Genomic DNA, 13,998 nt, shown 5'->3' with positions numbered 1-13,998 from the left:
GGAACAGAGCTCGGTTATGGAGCGACTACGGCACTACGAGAATGTTCTGCGTGATGCAGGAATTCCTTTTGAGCCTTTTGATACTGAGCGAATGGATAAATCCACTACTGATTCAACGGCGCAAGCACAGGGAGAAGCAGCAAGGCAAAAGGGAGAAGGAGAAGAAGCTTCACTAGCTCTCCAAGAAGGTAAATTAATTACACACGATGCGAACAAAAAATATTACGAGCATCAACTTCTGGCAAGTTTGGGTGATGAGGTTAGTCTGCACTTTATGGGAGACAGTCTTGTATAGACTGGTATTAATTGATCGGTTATATGTGCAGTTAAAGCAGAATCTACATGGAATGCCAATACGTGCACCATCAACTGGACTATACTCCTCATACCTGCTTCTGGGGTCGATGGCATCCAGTCCTCCAGCTGAATTCCCCTCCAGATCAGAGATCTTCAAGCTGTGGTCAACCTTTTGTGACAATGTTGATCCGTTAACTAAGATCCTCCATATACCCTCAGCAAATGCTCTTTTGACTCAATCACTGCGATCTGAGGAGAGCGACTTCATTTCACAAAAGCTGCAGGGTTTGATTTTTGCGATCTGTGCATGTGCAGTCATGTCGATCGGGGACAATGAATGCCAGGATATGCTGGGCTCAAGCATATCCTTAGAATCGCTCCTTGCAGCTACTGCAGCCTCGCTGGTTGAGTCTTCCTTTATGCAGTCCCTTGATCTTATTACCCTCCAAACCTATGTGCTGTTTCTTGTATGTACATACATTACCATGCTATGCATTGATACAAGCCGAGAGCGCGAGAGCTAAGTTGCATCACCATCTAGACAGCCTTGCAGCGAGATTGCGAGCCTTCATGTTTTTGGACACTGGTTGGTATTGCTATTCGAATTGCTCAGACCATTGGTATTCACCAAGATGGGACCAAATTTTCACTTTCCCCCTACGAAACCGAGATGCGGCGTCGTCTTTGGTGGTATATCGTAAGCCTTGATATACGCGCTACAGAAATGGCAGGATCTGGAAAAGCCACCGTCCCACAATCATGGACCACGACTTTGCCGTTGAACATAAATGACGAAGATATAAGCTCTGATATGGCCACATTCCCTTCGGAGCATCTCAAAGTAACGGAAATGAGCTTCCCCCTCCTTCGATATGAGACATCTCGGTTTTTGCAGGCTCCTGGCAATGGCAAGTTGTCTGGCAATCTTGAGGATACGATAGCAGGATCCAGCTTTTCGTCCTCTCGTATTAAGAACCTGAAAAGGTGTTTCGAGGAGCGGTTCCTGCGCTTTTGTGATCCAGTAATACTCTTGCACGTCCTGTTGACGGTCACGGCTCGCTCCACGATATGTAAGCTCCAGCGCATATCTGAGGTATTTTACGCCTCCGATAAGAATCGTCTTCACTCGCTCAATAATACAGAAACAAAAATCTTATACGGGATTAAAATGCTACAATATGACGAGCTTGTTCACGCCACGAAGTCTTCCGAAAAATTCCGGTGGTATGTTGTCAATTATTTCCCTTGGGAAGCAGTAATTGGAATGCTCAAAGCAATCACCGCTCAAGAGACGTGGAATGATGGTAAAGAAACTGCTTGGAATCATATAAAGGATGTATACAACCATCACCCCGAGTTCAGCCTCCGCAGCTCAGGGGTGTCAGGGGTTGTAAGTAAACTGACGCTGGCAGCGTGGGAAACACGGCTTCAGACCTCCAACAGCATGATGGCTCCAAAATTGCCAGGTTTCATCGAACGGTTATACTCTCATTGCAACCAGTCATCAAATTTACTCCCTTTCAATGCACGCACTCCTAGCTTGGAACATAACCATGCTGCCACTCATATTAGCCCGGGGTTAATGCTGGGTGACCAACAGCTGCAACAAACGTCTTTCTGGGAACCCCAGGACATGGAGGTCGTTTCATGGGAGTCCATTATTTTGCCCTTTAATCAAGTTGAAAACGAGAATCTATAATTAGGCTTTAGCTATAGTTAACTACCTTCACAGAAAGCATTTGTATCTACCAAATAGGCCACTGAACAGTTAAATATAAATATGTAGCTTAACTAGTTAACTTCCATTTGTATCTGGAGCCTAAATCTCTGCATCAAGCTCACCAACATCATCAAATATACACGGTTATTCGTTCGCTACAAGTTTTAACAAATCATTCCGACCTTTTGCTGCTGTCATTTTGACACTTTATTAATACTTACCTGGTGCCTGTAACTCCCTTTCGTCACAGAGACGAGTTAACAATTGAAGTTGCAACTTGTAATATCAATAAAACACTGCCGCCAATCTTCATAGACATTATAGTAGTAATTAGTTAATGAACTCAACGTTCTAGTTAAGGTTACTCCCGTTAGTTAATCAAGGTTTAGTGGATGCTTGAATTAACTAAGGAGTTAACTAACTTTGCCCAGTAACTAATTGTTGTTGACTATATGGAGTACGGGGTGAAAATTCTCCATCATATTTAACTCACTAGTTAGTTACCTAGTCAAGTTACTCTTTCGTAACACGAGAAAGCCTATCCTTTTCCGCACTCTGCTCTTTCTCGACCTTGATTAAATTCTTCCATTCAACCGGAAATGCGCCTACAAGAGCTAGACCTGACACGGCAATTGGAAGGAAAAAAACATGCCTGAGCGCACCGTTATACGCCTGGAGCAGCTTTATCATATCTGGCCCAGATACAGTATTGCGGAAATCAGTGGCCCCTGAATTGGAGATGTGGCCTGGGTCAATATTTGGCAGCGATGTCCGAATATTTCTCACTAAAGAGGAATTGAGTAGGTTTTCGCCTATACATAGCATTATCGCACCACCAAGCTGTTGGCCAAAGAACAAGAACGAAATAGCCTGTGGGGTGTCGTGCTTTGGTATCACAGCTTGAATAGCTGCTGCTCCTTGTTGCATCCCGAGCCCCAAGCCGAATCCATAAACAACCTGATATCCAATCCATTTAGCATGGCTTGTAGATATGCCAAAAGTGCTAAATAACCCCGCGCCAATCGTCATGATTATAGCACCAACGATCATAAAAGGTGCAGCGTATCCAACAATCTTGGATACAAGCATGCCAGCAAGCAGGGTTCCAATCATAAGTGATAGCAAAAGGGGTATATTCATCTCTCCCGATTTGACAGCACTGGCACCCTTGATTGCTTGAAACCATATCGGTAGATAGTAAACAATCGTCATCATTGAGCCGCCAACGCAAAAAGAATAAAAGAAGCTCCCGAACACGGTGCGTTGGGTGAATACGGTCATTTTCAGCATGGCTCGCTCTCGCTGGTATATTTCGTTCAAGATAAAGGATACGAATAAAATTCCGGCCACAACAAAGAGGACAATGATCCGGCCATTACTCCAAACATAGACAGATCCACCCAATTGAAGTGCAAGCATGAGAAATACCATCCCTGGAACAAGGAAAATGATACCCATAGGGTCCAGATCGAGGAATTTCTCCTGTATCGATTTTTGCACGCTATTTTCTTTCTGGGGACCGCATTGTTCGTCCATAGTGTGCGTATTTGGGAAGAACCAGAGCAGCACCAGAAGTACCATACCGCCGATAGGCAGGTTGATAAGGAAACACCACCTCCATGATGCATTTGATGTCAGAGCTCCTCCCACGAGAGGCCCAAGAACAGCTGAAAGACCAAATGTTGCGCCACCAAATCCCATGTACATGGGTCGTTTAGCCAAGGGTACTGCTTCGACGATAAGGACCATGGAACCGGAGAAGATACCTGCACCGCCTAGCCCTTGGATTGCGCGGCCGACAATGATGCTGACGGAATTCTGTGCACCCCCACAAACTGCAGAACCGATTTCAAAGACAATTAACATGAAAATAAAGACCCATTTTGGAGTGAAGAACTTGTATAGCAACGCCAAAGGGAGTTGAAGTACACAGCCAGTAAGTAGATATGCACTCCCTGTTTCCATGTTAGTCTGTGATCTAGGAAAACGGGGGCTACCTCTTACGTACCATACCAAGCTATGTCATTGAAAGAATGGAAATAGTTCGTGATGGTGGGAATTGATGTAGCGATAATAGTACGGTCCTATATTCCAGAAATATCAGACTTGATTAGCTCACTAGTAACCGGATTACTGCAGCTCGTTAGTTAAGATATGTAACTATGTATTCAACTTACCAATGACACAAGGAACATGCTAGAGCAAATCGCAAGCATGATGGCACCGAGAGCAGCTGGCTTTGGATAATTCTCTTGGGGACGGTGATTTACTTCACAACCCCCATTCCCTAGGTTGCTATTATCGGGCTGGGATAATCTTTGGCTCATATTTGGTGACTTAAAAGGGGCAGTACACTGAAGGAATAGTTGGGTTTGCTTGTTCGCATAAGTATTAAAGACAATTGACTCATTGACGAGAAAAACTACTCTTCTTATACATCGGCTTTTTACTGCTCTTGGGGTATATTTTGTGCTCGGTCGGTACGGGCCCGTTACTCTGAACCCGAGCATTCACTGTTCGGGCGTAACGTTCACCGGGCCCGTATCCCCCGAGAGTTAGCTATCAACATGGAAGTTGATTATAGGGAGCTAACTAGGACAGGGGTGCCAACCAACTAGTTAATGCAACAGTAGTGGCCCTTTTCTCATAGCGCAATCCCATTGGAGAGTAGCAATTGCAGCACTAACAGCCACGACAGGATCAACCGGCCAAGCTAGCATTGCCCTGGCAAGAGAGTTCCCAAACTTGCGATTTGTCGTCCAGGACTTGAATATCAACATTGAAGATGGAAGGAGGGGTATTCTGCAAGAGGACATCGAGATTCAATCTAGGATCTCATTTCAGGTGCATGATTTTTTTAATCCACAGCCCGCAAAAGGAGTGGGCGTTTATCTCCTGCGCATGATTTTGCATTACTGGTCGGATCGTGAGGCGCGAAGTATCATCTCGAACATACTGCCAGCAATGCAAACGGGCGCATGGCTGGTTATCATGGACTCAGTGCTCCCTCTACCGGGTGCGGTTGAGAGCACCCAGGAGAGCCTCCTGCGTGTCCGAGACCTGACCATGATGATGACATTCAACAGCGGGGAGCGAGCTGCCGAGGACTGGGCCAGCCTGCTTCAACAGACGGACGCGCGCTTGAAGATTGTCCGCATGCAGCAGCCCGTGGGGAGCCTGATGACTGTGATGGAAGTAATGCTGGAGGGCAATTGAGTATAGCAGGGCGCTGTAACTTGTAACTAGCTGCTAGTGCTCTGTACTCGATAGGACAGGCCTACACTCAATGGTGATGTCGTTGGATGTTCGAGGTTGCTCGTGTGCTTCTACTAGTTTAGTTCTTTGAGGACAGTTTGCACGTCTTGGCGCTGGCCGCCTTTCACCTCAGCAGCTTCCAGGCAGACGACGACGACGACGACGACGACGACGACGACGAAACGACAGACAACTCGCATCTCCTGCAAACAACGTCGACGTACGCTGCAATGATGTTTATCCTCCAGGTAAGTTGTTGACGGGCTGGTAGCTGACACCAGTCTCAGTCTCTGCCCTCCCGGGGATCCTGGGATGCAAGGGGTTGTTGGTTGTGGGCGGACGGCTGATCTATCGGCGTATCTAGGAGCTCGCGCGCATTCTTGACCGGCCCTTTTTCCCATGGAAGAAGATCATTGTGGGCTTCTCGCTAGGCCAGTATCTCCTTGAAGGCTTCCTCTCTCTCCGACAGTACAAGGTCTTGCAGGCAACAAAGGTTCCCAAAGTCCTGGAGGGCGAGGTCTCCCAGGAAGTGTTTGATAAGAGTCAGGTAAATCATGCGCCGCGGATAGCACATTATATCTGCTGCCTTTCTATCTGAAGCTATTCCGGCTAACGACCATATCATAGGCCTATGGACGCGCAAAGGCAAAGTTCGGCTTTGTGAGCGGGCTATACAGTCAGATCCAGAACTTGGCATTCATCTACGGTGATGTTCTCCCAAAAATATGGGGAGCAACTGGTCTTCTGCTCGCGAAATATGCCCCCGAAGGCTTCAGAGGGGAGATCACTCATACCCTGCTGTTTGTCTTTGTTTTCAACATCATTACAACGATATTGTCCCTCCCAACCTCGTACTATAGCACCTTTGTCCTGGAAGAGAAGTTTGGCTTCAACAAGCAAACCGTCAAGCTCTGGGTTATGGACATGCTCAAAGGCCAGATGCTGACCGTCGTTCTCGGAACTCCCATCATCAGCGCTATCCTAAAAATTGTACAGACTACTGGCAACAGCTTCTTCTACTATCTCTGGATGTTTGGAATCTTTGTCCAGTTGTTTGCCATCACTATCTACCCAATTGCCATTCTTCCCCTGTTCAACAAGTTCTCCCCACTTGAACCCGGCGTCTTGAAGACCTCCGTCGAGAACCTGGCTAAGCAGCTCAAGTTCCCGCTCTCTGAGTTGAACGTTATTGATGGAAGTAAGAGAAGCGCCCATAGTAACGCCTATCTCTTCGGACTGCCATGGAAGAAGCATATTGTTATCTACGATACCTTGATTGAGAAGAGTGAGACTGAAGAGGTTGTTGCCGTTCTGAGCCATGAACTGGGCCACTGGAGCTTGAGCCATACTACGAAGCTGTTTGGAATTGGACAGGTGTGTTATTTTTTTTCCCCCTCCGTCCCATCTCATTATTACATCGCTTACTGACGTTCTATTAGTTCCACATGTTCTATATCTTTGCCTTGTTTTCTGCCTTTGTTAACAACAAATCGCTCTATCAAGATTTTGGCTTCTACAACGAGATGCCAATCATGATTGGATTCATCTTATTCTCAGATGCACTCGCACCAACCGATGCCATCATCAAATTGTTGATGAACATCCTCAGCAGAAAATTCGAGTTCGAAGCCGGTTGGTCTCTCTTTATGACTCTTTTTTCCTCAGTTCCTTAAGTTTCTGATGCTGACTGTTTTGATAGACGCGTTCGCCGTGAAATTGGGTTATTCCAAAGAACTAGCCAGGTCTTTGCTGAAGCTTCAGATCCAAAACCTTTCTACCATGGATGCGGACTGGATGTACGCAAGCTACCATTACTCGCACCCAATTCTTTCCGAGCGCCTTGCTGCCCTGGGTTGGAAGGGAGGCAAGATTACCGGAGGAGAAAAAGAGCCAATTGACAGCGATAAGCCAGTCAAGGCAGCTGACAGAGAGCTATAATCGAAGTTAGAATCCATTCCACGATTTTGAGGACTGTCTTCATTTCTCATTTCTCCCCTGTTGTTTTATTTTATTGGGTTCTGGTATCCTCTGGCATTGAAAACTTACCGAGTTGGGCAATGACTTGTAAAATAATCAATAACTTTCAATAGACCATCGGCAAGAGGGACGGTCATAAAAGTTCAATTCAGATCTCGGTCTCATCATCCTCGTTTTCTTTCCTGGCCGCAGCCATCTTCGCCTTTTGCTCTTGCTTGCGTCTCTGTTTCTTCTGTCGTTTGCGCTCTTCCTTATCGATTTTACCCTCCTGAACATCTTCCACAGCTTCAGTATTGTCCTCTACAGCAACCACCTCGTCATCTCCGTCTCCAGCCTCAACAATATCGGTCTGTTCTCTCTCGTAGCTCTGTAAATCTTGCCATCCGCTGACAGCGGGAGTTTCTCGCTTTTTGCCGGCCCAATTCTGTCCATCAGTTGCATTATGGGAATGTAGCTCAAATATACCACCGGCAGCACCGCCTTCATTCTCCAGTTTCGCGTATATAAGATCTTTTCCGAGCACTTCTTCGGCCAATCCGGCCTGGACTCGCTTCAGGTTGTGTATCACTAGGTTGGGAGACGACCCAACGCCAGCGGCAATGGGACCTTGTGGTGAGAGCGTAGAATCTGGCTGGAATCCTGGGTCTGAGGCCGCGCGATCGAGATAGGCTGTAAGGAATTCATGAGCCTCTGCTTGGGATATGCGCTCGCTCTTAAGTATTGTGGTGGCAGGCAGCGGAGTTGGGCCTGCTTGAGATGCCATTTTCCTAGGCTTCACCAATGAATTCAAAAGACCGCAAGATCAAATATCGAGTAATAAATCTAAAACAATTTCTTTCTATCAAACAGTCAAGATGCCAAATTGTGAGTTTATTGTGCAATTGGATCTTCCTGGTCTTCTGCGGCTTGTCGTTCTGAAGATTCAATTAGTTTTTGGACATGATTTTTTTTTTTTTTTTTCAGGTCAAGCCAAAAAAAAAAGTTGGTCTGTGCGCATCTTGAACTTGCCTCGATCTTTCGTTTCAATCAACGAAGAAGCGGAAATAAATCTACAAATAAGCAGCAAAGATGTTCAGTTCACACGTTTCGAGGGTCAAGCCCTTTGTGATTATAAGATGTCTTTTTGAAAGAGCTCCGAGCAGTATTTCAAGGTGAGTGACCCGCAGGTTGCAGCAGTTTACCCGCTATCCCAGATTTTTTTCTCTGACATCTGATGGACAGCTCGACCTTACAAAAAATCACAAGATCCTTCTCCGCATTCAGTGTCTCACGGCCCACCATGATAGCGCCTCAAAGAAGTTCAATTGTCTCCCAAATACCATCTTCAGCCTCCATTCTACGCCCAAACCCGATATCAGCCCGTGGGTTCTCATCCACCGCCTCCCTGGGCGTTAAACGAGATACATACAACCCTAGTCGGAGGGTCCAGAAGCGGCGCCATGGATTCCTGGCCCGTGTGAAAAGCCGAGGTGGTCGTGGTGTGTTGGCGCGGAGACGTTCGAAGAACAGGAAATACATGAGTTGGTAAACTGGGTTGGTTGAATCGTATACGGATATGTTCTACACACCTTCCTCGGAAAATATGAGGAATGGAGTTTGAGACTTCAACTTAATTAAATTGAGGTCCATAAAAGGTGCTGGCCTATTTTCATGTCAGAATTGTGAATTTGACCTGCAATTACTGTATTGTCTAAGGGAGCAGAACAAACTTGTATAATAGTGTGCTATAGAATTTTTTTTTACCCACGATATACTTATTTTGGAACTTCTACAATCTACACATTGATAGATATGGAAGTTTTCTCCTGACTGAAGTCTTTTCAGTGAGAGAAAGGTTAAACGAATTTACAATATCTTCACATAAACATTAGAACTAGTTATGCCTGAAAATAGTTTTATTTCATAACTATCATTTCCACATTATTCTCCATTTTGTCCCTTTTTAAGTCCCGACCTAGAAGAGAAACAATTTTTATCTATGCTTCGGAAAAGAGGTGGGAAAAAGCAAAATAAGAGAAGTAGAATATTTTGACAAAAGAGGCAGGGTCAACGAAAGGAGACTAAAAGAGAATCGGAACGCATGAGAGGCGTATGCAACTGCTCGACTATAAGGGAATATGCGGAAGTTGAGGGTGAAAGAGAGGAGGAAAATATGATGAGCAAGAAGAAAAGGGAGGAAACCATGTGAACAAGCGTGATATAGTTACTTGAACTTGGAACATGCTTTTGCTTTTTGCTTTTGAAAAAAAAAATGCCCTACCGGCTATTCGTAGAGACGAAGCGGGTTTGAGAGTAGGGGCAGGCAATCCATTCTGTCAGGAGCTGAAATTGTAGTTTGTCCGGTGGACATTTGAAAGGGTATGATGATGATTGCTTTTTTATAGTCTCGAGTCGACTGGCAGATACACGGATAGCCCGCCCCTACCCAGTACAGCTCCCTGGCTCCGCCGACTCTTCTCTATAGCCCCTTTCTGGCAACCATACATCCCTTAAGAGTGTAAGTGCCGTTCAATGAGCGGTATCAAATTCAGTTGGAGATAGGCTCCAACGTGTTACCACTATGATAAATGTTAGATGTTATCCTCCAAAGGAACATGTGAAAGAATGAGTACTTACGCGACGATATTCGCCCAACCGATAAGACGCCAATGCTTGTCAACTCTTCGACTGAGGGCAATCTTCTCTCCAATTTCTGTACAGGCTGGGCCAGTCAAGCTCAGCTTGGCGGCATCTGCCTTGACACCCATGACCTTTGCACCGGTGGCGGTCGAACCGATGTTTACCATGAGAACTTCATTCTTACTGAGCTTAGCAACCTTTGCCTGTTTTCCATCGGCAGTCTTGACACCAAGAAGGCGTCGAAGAAGGAAGTAATTGACTTCGATTTCACTGTAGATGGCAGGAAGACGGCCACGGTGACCAAGAACGAAACCGAGTAGACGATCAGCACGGCAAAGAGTGGGATCGATTCTAGTTCCAGCACCGATAAGTCCACCGGGAACGGCGAATTTGAGGTCGTTCTGCTCGGCAAGTAGGGTTACGACACGACTGAAGATAGGGCGACACTGAATCTTGCCCTGCTCATCCTTGGTGACAATACCTGGTCGAATTTCGATTTCGTCCCCGAGCTTGAGCACACCGGTCAAGATACTTCCACCAGCAACGCCACCTTTGAGGTCTTCGATTTCAGAGCCAGGCTTGTTGACGTCAAAGGATCGGATGATGATCATGTGAGGGGGAGCAAGGAAGTCCCTGACTGGAACCGGGATGTGGGAGACTAGGTATTCGTTGACGGCATCGATATTGTACTTGAGCTGAGCCGAGATGGGAATAACGGGTGATCCATCGGCCACTGTTCCTCTGATGAACTTCAATATGGACTGGTAGTGCTGCAGGGCGCCGTCCTCGCGCATCAGGTCAACTTTATTTTGGAGGATGATGATATGGTTGAGCTTCATGATCTCGATAGCAGCCAGATGCTCAGAGGTCTGGGGCTGTGGGCAAGTTTCGTTACCAGCAATGAGAAGCAGAGCGGCATCCATGACGGCGGCACCTGAAAGCATAGTACTCATGAGAATGTCGTGCCCAGGGCAATCGACGAACCTACAGCTAGTTAGTCATATACTTAAGTATAGGTATATAAATAATACGACTTACGAAACATGTCGAAGGAGTCTGTATCTGCCTGTACATCCTTCTCTCTCGCATGGAGGGTCAACCTCCTTGTCGCTCTTGAAGCTTCGGTAGCAAGTAGGTCTGGGACAGGCCTTGTTGTCACATCTGTACACCTTTGCATTGGCATAGCCCAGTTTGATGGTAATATTTCTCTCCAGCTCGTTCTTGAATCTGACAGTCTGCACTCCCGAAATAGCCTTGACGACGGTTGATTTTCCGTGAGCGACATGCCCGATAGTACCAATATTGATAGTCGCCTGTCTGGCAATAATCTCGGGTGTCAGCGGCGTGAGAGTAGAGAGATCGAGAGTCGATGGGTCTGGCTGCTCGGGAAGCTCTGGCTTCTTTGCCTGCGCAGGCTGTTTTAGAGCCGACTTGAGCGGTGTCTGTGAATCATCTTCGTGGTCGAGGGGCTCCTGGTCGTCAAAGTTATCGACACCGTTGGAATCGCCGAGCACGGGCGAGCCGGGCTGCGACTCGTCGTCTGAGAAGTCACTGTGCGTCGCCATGATTGCAATCCGCCTGTTCTGAGCTAACGGTGCGCTGGTGGTCGTGGATGTGGTTCTTCGCACACAGAGAAGTTGGAGTTTTGACGGATTTTATTTGGTTATTTTTTCGATAAACTACGCTCAGTGGGGTAACTAAGCAGGCGACGTTCCTTGGTGTTCGCGGGCTGGGAGCTGCGGGTTGAAGTAGCTCGACTGTGATATTAATCGTATGGACAGAATGCTTATTTCTTTGGTTCTTTGGTTTCCCTCTCTTCGTCTCTCCGTCTTTTTCTGTGGACTTTTTTTACTGTTTTATTTTAAAATGCGAACTTTTTTGAGTCACGAAATATTTTTTTAGTCAACATTGGCACGTGACTTGTAGATTTTCCGTCCGTGGGAGGGAAAAGAGATGCATAATTTAATTGTTTGGGAGACAGCAAAGAAGAAGAATATTTGGAGAGGAAGATAGATGAATTTTTGGCTGAGGATGTATAACTAGTCTATGGAGATGGCAGGCTGCGGGTTAGCAGTGATGAACGAGGGGGTGGACAGGGTTGCTGCCCCTGAGACTTTGATCTATCAAATATAGTGAATTCACATCATTTTGATCGTTGGCAGAGGGCCAGGTAGAGTAACAGCTTGGCTGCTAGAGCTTTTCATGAGCTATCAGAATCTTCATCGTCTTCATCTTCGTCATCATCATCTGCTTCAGAGTCGCCCTCGCTGAGCTCTTCTTCTCCTATAGGCTCTCGCATGATAAAGGCCTTCATGCAGGTTATTCGGTTACCGGTTTCGTAGGCAACGAGTAATCTACCTACCTGCACAGGCTGACCAGACTTAGACGGTTTGCCTCGCTTGACTTGCTTGGTCTGCTGGATTTCTTCTGGTTTGATGGTCCATATTCTTAATGCACCATCACTGCCAGAGGTAACAACGATGAACTGTATAGTCTTTGAGTTCTCCTGGAGCGGGAGAATTTCAAATTCTTTTATCCTGCTGGACTGGCCATGAGCCTTACCACCGAGCTGGAAGAGGAACGGCGCCGTCGGAATGGTGGTGTCGCCTCCCTCAACAAGCTCCTCTAACGAGTCTGACGCTGTAGAATAAAAGACGAGTCTGCCGTCTTCGGTAGAGGCTACCAATAGCTGCTTCTTCTCGTCATCAGTTTCAATGTCAAGATAGCTGATGTGGTGTACCTTTGTGAATGGTGAGGTGGCCACTCTACACTTTGGAACCGAGTCCTACGTCCAGTCAGTGTGTGAATATAAAGGTAGCAAAAATTAAAAAAAAAAAAAAAAGGAAAGACGGGCACAACATACCACCCCGAAGACAACGATACCTCGTTCAAAAGCAACGGCAAATTCTTCTCCGGCCGAATCCCAGCGGATCTTCCGCCCCTCGCCGGTCCCCCATTTCCCTTCCTTCGCGGCAGTCAACACCTCCCGCCCAAAATTCAACACGCCAGCTTTCCGGCCGGTAACCAGGTTCCATAGCCTCATGCTCTTCTCCCCCTTGCCCACGGTAAGCATCAGCTTCATACTAGGATGCACGGCAAAATCGTTGATACCGGCCGGCGCACCACCAACGGGAGCGGTGTCCCCGCTCGGTCTTCCTTGAGTCTTGGGGTGCGGTGCCTTAATCGATGAGACAACAGTCCAGTCTCTGGTCCTTGTAACTGCAATGGTATTGTCCTCTGACGCAGATAAAAGCTTCGACCGAGTAGGGAAGTGCATGGCCGTAATGCTGGCTGAGTGGTGCATCAGAGCTCCCAGTTCGCGATTCCGGGGGTTCTCCAGCACTTTGTTGCCTGCTAGCGATGGCAGAGGCACAAGGCCAGTATCTGCAGACATTGGTGACACCGATAAGCTGTACAAGTTGATGCGGTCGTCTGTGCCTCCGGTAGCCAGTAGAACATTCTGTTGCTGCTTGTTGTCTGCGCTGGGCATCGGTGAGAGCGCCAGACAACGAACCGCCGACGTGTGGGCCTGGAACAGGAATGTATCCGTGAACTTGACCTGATCCTCGCCTTCTCCGACATCTTCAGTCTGTCCCTTGGAATTTCCTTCATCGAGGGATATCGTGGCATTGATGCCATGGAGGACTCTTTCGTAGGAGCCCGCGACTATCTGCACTGTCGTCTCTCTCCTGGCCATCTTTTCTCTCTTCTCTGCCGGCACCTTCGCCTGTTCCTCCTCCCTCTTCCTCTTTATATTATCTTCTTCTTCTCCGTATCTTCTTCTTCCTCCCTTTTCTTTTTTTTTTTATACTACTTCTCCTTGCCTTTTGCCGTCCTTTTGCCTTCGTCGTCTTCGCCGTCTCTTTTTTTTAACCTTTTTCCCGTCCTCAACTTTTTCGCGGATCAAAGTATCTCCGCTTAGTCAGCTTAGTCAGCAAACTGCTACATCTCGAAAAGCAGCAAAAAAGCAGAAAACTCGCAATTTTGTCGAACTTCACGCAGAAAAAGCGACGTCCACCAACTGCAGCCATCAAAACAACGACCACCGCCATCGATTCCATCTCATCAGAGCGACGCATCGCGCTCGTATGACCCCCGAGAGGCCCCTGGCCCTCGCTTTTTGCGTGTGA

At 47.0% G+C, this 13,998-nt stretch overlaps 6 protein-coding genes across 6 annotated transcripts; 2 read left to right on the top strand and 4 right to left on the bottom strand.

The window, feature by feature from the left end:
- Nucleotides 1-16: 16 nt before the first annotated feature.
- TRV_02833 (fungal specific transcription factor, putative) lies at nt 17-1,996 on the top strand (the record flags this gene model as incomplete). Its single annotated transcript, XM_003022966.1, has 3 exons — nt 17-259; nt 327-764; nt 839-1,996. The coding sequence occupies 3 exons, from the start codon at nt 17-19 to the stop codon at nt 1,994-1,996; spliced, it is 1,839 nt and encodes a 612-aa protein (XP_003023012.1).
- A 534-nt stretch (nt 1,997-2,530) lies between these two features.
- On the bottom strand, nt 2,531-3,982 carry TRV_02832 (uncharacterized protein; the record flags this gene model as incomplete). The annotated part of the gene is made up of 1 exon (XM_003022965.1): nt 2,531-3,982. The coding sequence occupies one exon, from the start codon at nt 3,980-3,982 to the stop codon at nt 2,531-2,533; it is 1,452 nt and encodes a 483-aa protein (XP_003023011.1).
- A 999-nt stretch (nt 3,983-4,981) lies between these two features.
- Nucleotides 4,982-7,210, top strand: TRV_02831 (uncharacterized protein; the record flags this gene model as incomplete). Its single annotated transcript, XM_003022964.1, has 6 exons — nt 4,982-5,212; nt 5,356-5,520; nt 5,637-5,819; nt 5,900-6,646; nt 6,712-6,904; nt 6,972-7,210. 6 exons carry the CDS (start codon nt 4,982-4,984, stop codon nt 7,208-7,210), a joined length of 1,758 nt encoding a protein of 585 aa, XP_003023010.1.
- A 187-nt stretch (nt 7,211-7,397) lies between these two features.
- TRV_02830 (uncharacterized protein) lies at nt 7,398-8,012 on the bottom strand (the record flags this gene model as incomplete). Its single annotated transcript, XM_003022963.1, has 1 exon — nt 7,398-8,012. The coding sequence occupies one exon, from the start codon at nt 8,010-8,012 to the stop codon at nt 7,398-7,400; it is 615 nt and encodes a 204-aa protein (XP_003023009.1).
- Nucleotides 8,013-9,861: 1,849 nt separating this feature from the next.
- TRV_02829 (uncharacterized protein) lies at nt 9,862-11,433 on the bottom strand (the record flags this gene model as incomplete). Its single annotated transcript, XM_003022962.1, has 2 exons — nt 9,862-10,852; nt 10,907-11,433. 2 exons carry the CDS (start codon nt 11,431-11,433, stop codon nt 9,862-9,864), a joined length of 1,518 nt encoding a protein of 505 aa, XP_003023008.1.
- A 635-nt stretch (nt 11,434-12,068) lies between these two features.
- Nucleotides 12,069-13,947, bottom strand: TRV_02828 (uncharacterized protein; the record flags this gene model as incomplete). Its single annotated transcript, XM_003022961.1, has 3 exons — nt 12,069-12,653; nt 12,732-13,663; nt 13,809-13,947. 3 exons carry the CDS (start codon nt 13,945-13,947, stop codon nt 12,069-12,071), a joined length of 1,656 nt encoding a protein of 551 aa, XP_003023007.1.
- Nucleotides 13,948-13,998: the final 51 nt, after the last annotated feature.

Source organism: Trichophyton verrucosum, assembly GCF_000151505.1.
Source record: "Trichophyton verrucosum HKI 0517 chromosome Unknown contig00242_1.f1.exp, whole genome shotgun sequence".
Taxonomy (NCBI): domain Eukaryota; kingdom Fungi; phylum Ascomycota; class Eurotiomycetes; order Onygenales; family Arthrodermataceae; genus Trichophyton; species Trichophyton verrucosum.
The sequence above is the reverse complement of the archived record's forward strand: the minus strand, read 5'-3'. Positions and strand labels throughout refer to the sequence as shown.